The 1,886-nt window shown below is 36.9% G+C and overlaps 1 protein-coding gene across 1 annotated transcript in view; it reads right to left on the bottom strand.

Annotated features, from left to right (window-relative positions):
• Positions 1-932: 932 nt before the first annotated feature.
• The window catches only part of SKA2 (spindle and kinetochore associated complex subunit 2), a 23,605-nt gene continuing 22,651 nt past the window's right edge, over positions 933-1,886 (bottom strand). The window contains exon 4 of the mRNA XM_012648434.1: positions 933-1,207. Within this exon, the coding sequence (XP_012503888.1) occupies positions 1,139-1,207 (69 nt within the window). The 3' untranslated portion in view covers positions 933-1,138. The remainder of the gene's footprint in view (positions 1,208-1,886) is intronic.

Below are 1,886 nucleotides of genomic sequence, written 5' to 3'. Positions count from 1 at the left end.
ATTAAAACAAGAAATACAACAGGGACAGTCTAAAATAGCATTTGAGAGCAAGCTCATGCTGTTCAACATTAGCAGGCAGAAGAAATAGGGAAGAAATAAAAGTGAGTGCTCTTAGCATATCCAGGGCATTAAATAAATAAATGTAAAAATAAATAAATGTATGTGAGGCTATCACAGAAAAGCCAGCTTATTATGTTTAGCTAGGTTTTGTGGGAAATTACAGGCCATATATTAGTGTAACCTACCCCCCATTGAACAAATTTCAATGACCCCTTTATAATCCTCTCGTTAACTACTTTACCTTTCAAGTTGTTTCCCAGAAATGTGTTCCACAAGACAAAGGAGCTGAGATTCTGAAGGCCCTTGGGCCTTCCAGACATCAACATTCACTATCCCCCCAAACCTGTCCCCAGTGCATGTTGCCCCTTATGAGATTCACCAAGACAGGCCCCAAGGCATGTGGCCCTTCTTTGAAAAGCCCCTGATCTGCCTCAGTCAGAGACAGATTTGAGGCAGCTTCTCCCCTTTCTCCCCACAAGACAAGTCTGTCATATTAAAAAATCCTTTCTTCCTTGGCAATCCTTGTTGACTCAATAATTGGATCTTTGTGCAACGAGTAACTGTACCTAGACCAAAACTCCCTTGCAGTTTTGACAACATTAGCACTCTCACCAATAATATGACCACATCTGTAATCAACATTTTCAAAAGTGAAATTGTATGTGATGTACAATACAAATATTTTGCCTATCCTTTAATTTCCAAAGCATGCTCATTTACATATTGACTGACTAAAATTCTTTTAAGATAGGCCAGAACATCTACCTTATCTACACAATAGGAAAACAGATGTAAAATAGCATTAAGGACTTCCTTGCCTAAAATTACAAGACTGTGTGTGTGTGTGTGTAAATCTCTTTATTCTCATTTCATCCTTTTTGCTGAACTTTATTCATATATCTGCCCTTCTTATATTCTTCTTCCATATGAAAGACATCATTATCCAGTTGTTCAACCCAAACCTCCTTCTCCTTCACTAGTCCCCATTTCTAGTCATCAAGTGCTAAAAGACATCTTCCTCAGTTTTTCTGGAATTGATCTCTTCTCCATTGGAGTTCCCTGTTGGAAGTCCATTTCTTCATAAGTCTGGCATATGAGATTTTAATTGTTCTGCTGCAGTTTTCTCTTCTTCAGTCAGTGGTGTCAGCTAGAAAACAAATGACAAAACCTTTATTTCAAAAACCTTTAAAGACTGTTAAATTAGTTTAGTTAACTTCAGCTCTGTCACACCAATAAATGTTTCCATAAGCTTATACTATATAATCACAAATTTAGGAAAGAAAGGAAAAATATAGATACTTGGCTATCTATATGCAGGTACTATGATGTTTGAATTTCTGAAAAACTTGCAATTATAAATAAGTTGAAGAAACAGAACGAGAAATCAAACAATTTAAGGACTATAACTTAACAAAACCAAAGAAGTCATGTTTGGATAACATTCTAAAAGTACAGTTGTCCCTCAATATCTTTGGGGGATTGACTCCAGGATACCAAAATCCACGGGTGCTCAAGTCCTTTATATAAAATAGTGTCATATTTGCATATAACCTAGGCACATCCTACTGTATACTTTAAATCATCTCTAGATTACTTAAATACCTAATACAATGTAAATGCTATGTAAACAGTTGTTATACTGTATTGTTTAGGGAACAATGACAAGGAAAAAAGTCTACATGTTTAGTCAGAGGCAACCATCTGAATATTTTTTTTTTTTTGAGACAGAGTCTCACTCTTTTGCCCAGGCTAGAGTGAGTGCCGTGGTGTCAGCCTCGCTCACAGCAACCTCACACTCCTGGGCTCAAGCGATCCTTCTGCCTCAG

Source organism: Propithecus coquereli, unplaced genomic scaffold (genome assembly GCF_000956105.1).
Source record: "Propithecus coquereli isolate 6110/MARCELLA unplaced genomic scaffold, Pcoq_1.0 Scaffold285, whole genome shotgun sequence".
NCBI lineage: Eukaryota > Metazoa > Chordata > Mammalia > Primates > Indriidae > Propithecus > Propithecus coquereli.
This window is presented reverse-complemented; position numbering and strand designations above follow the sequence as displayed.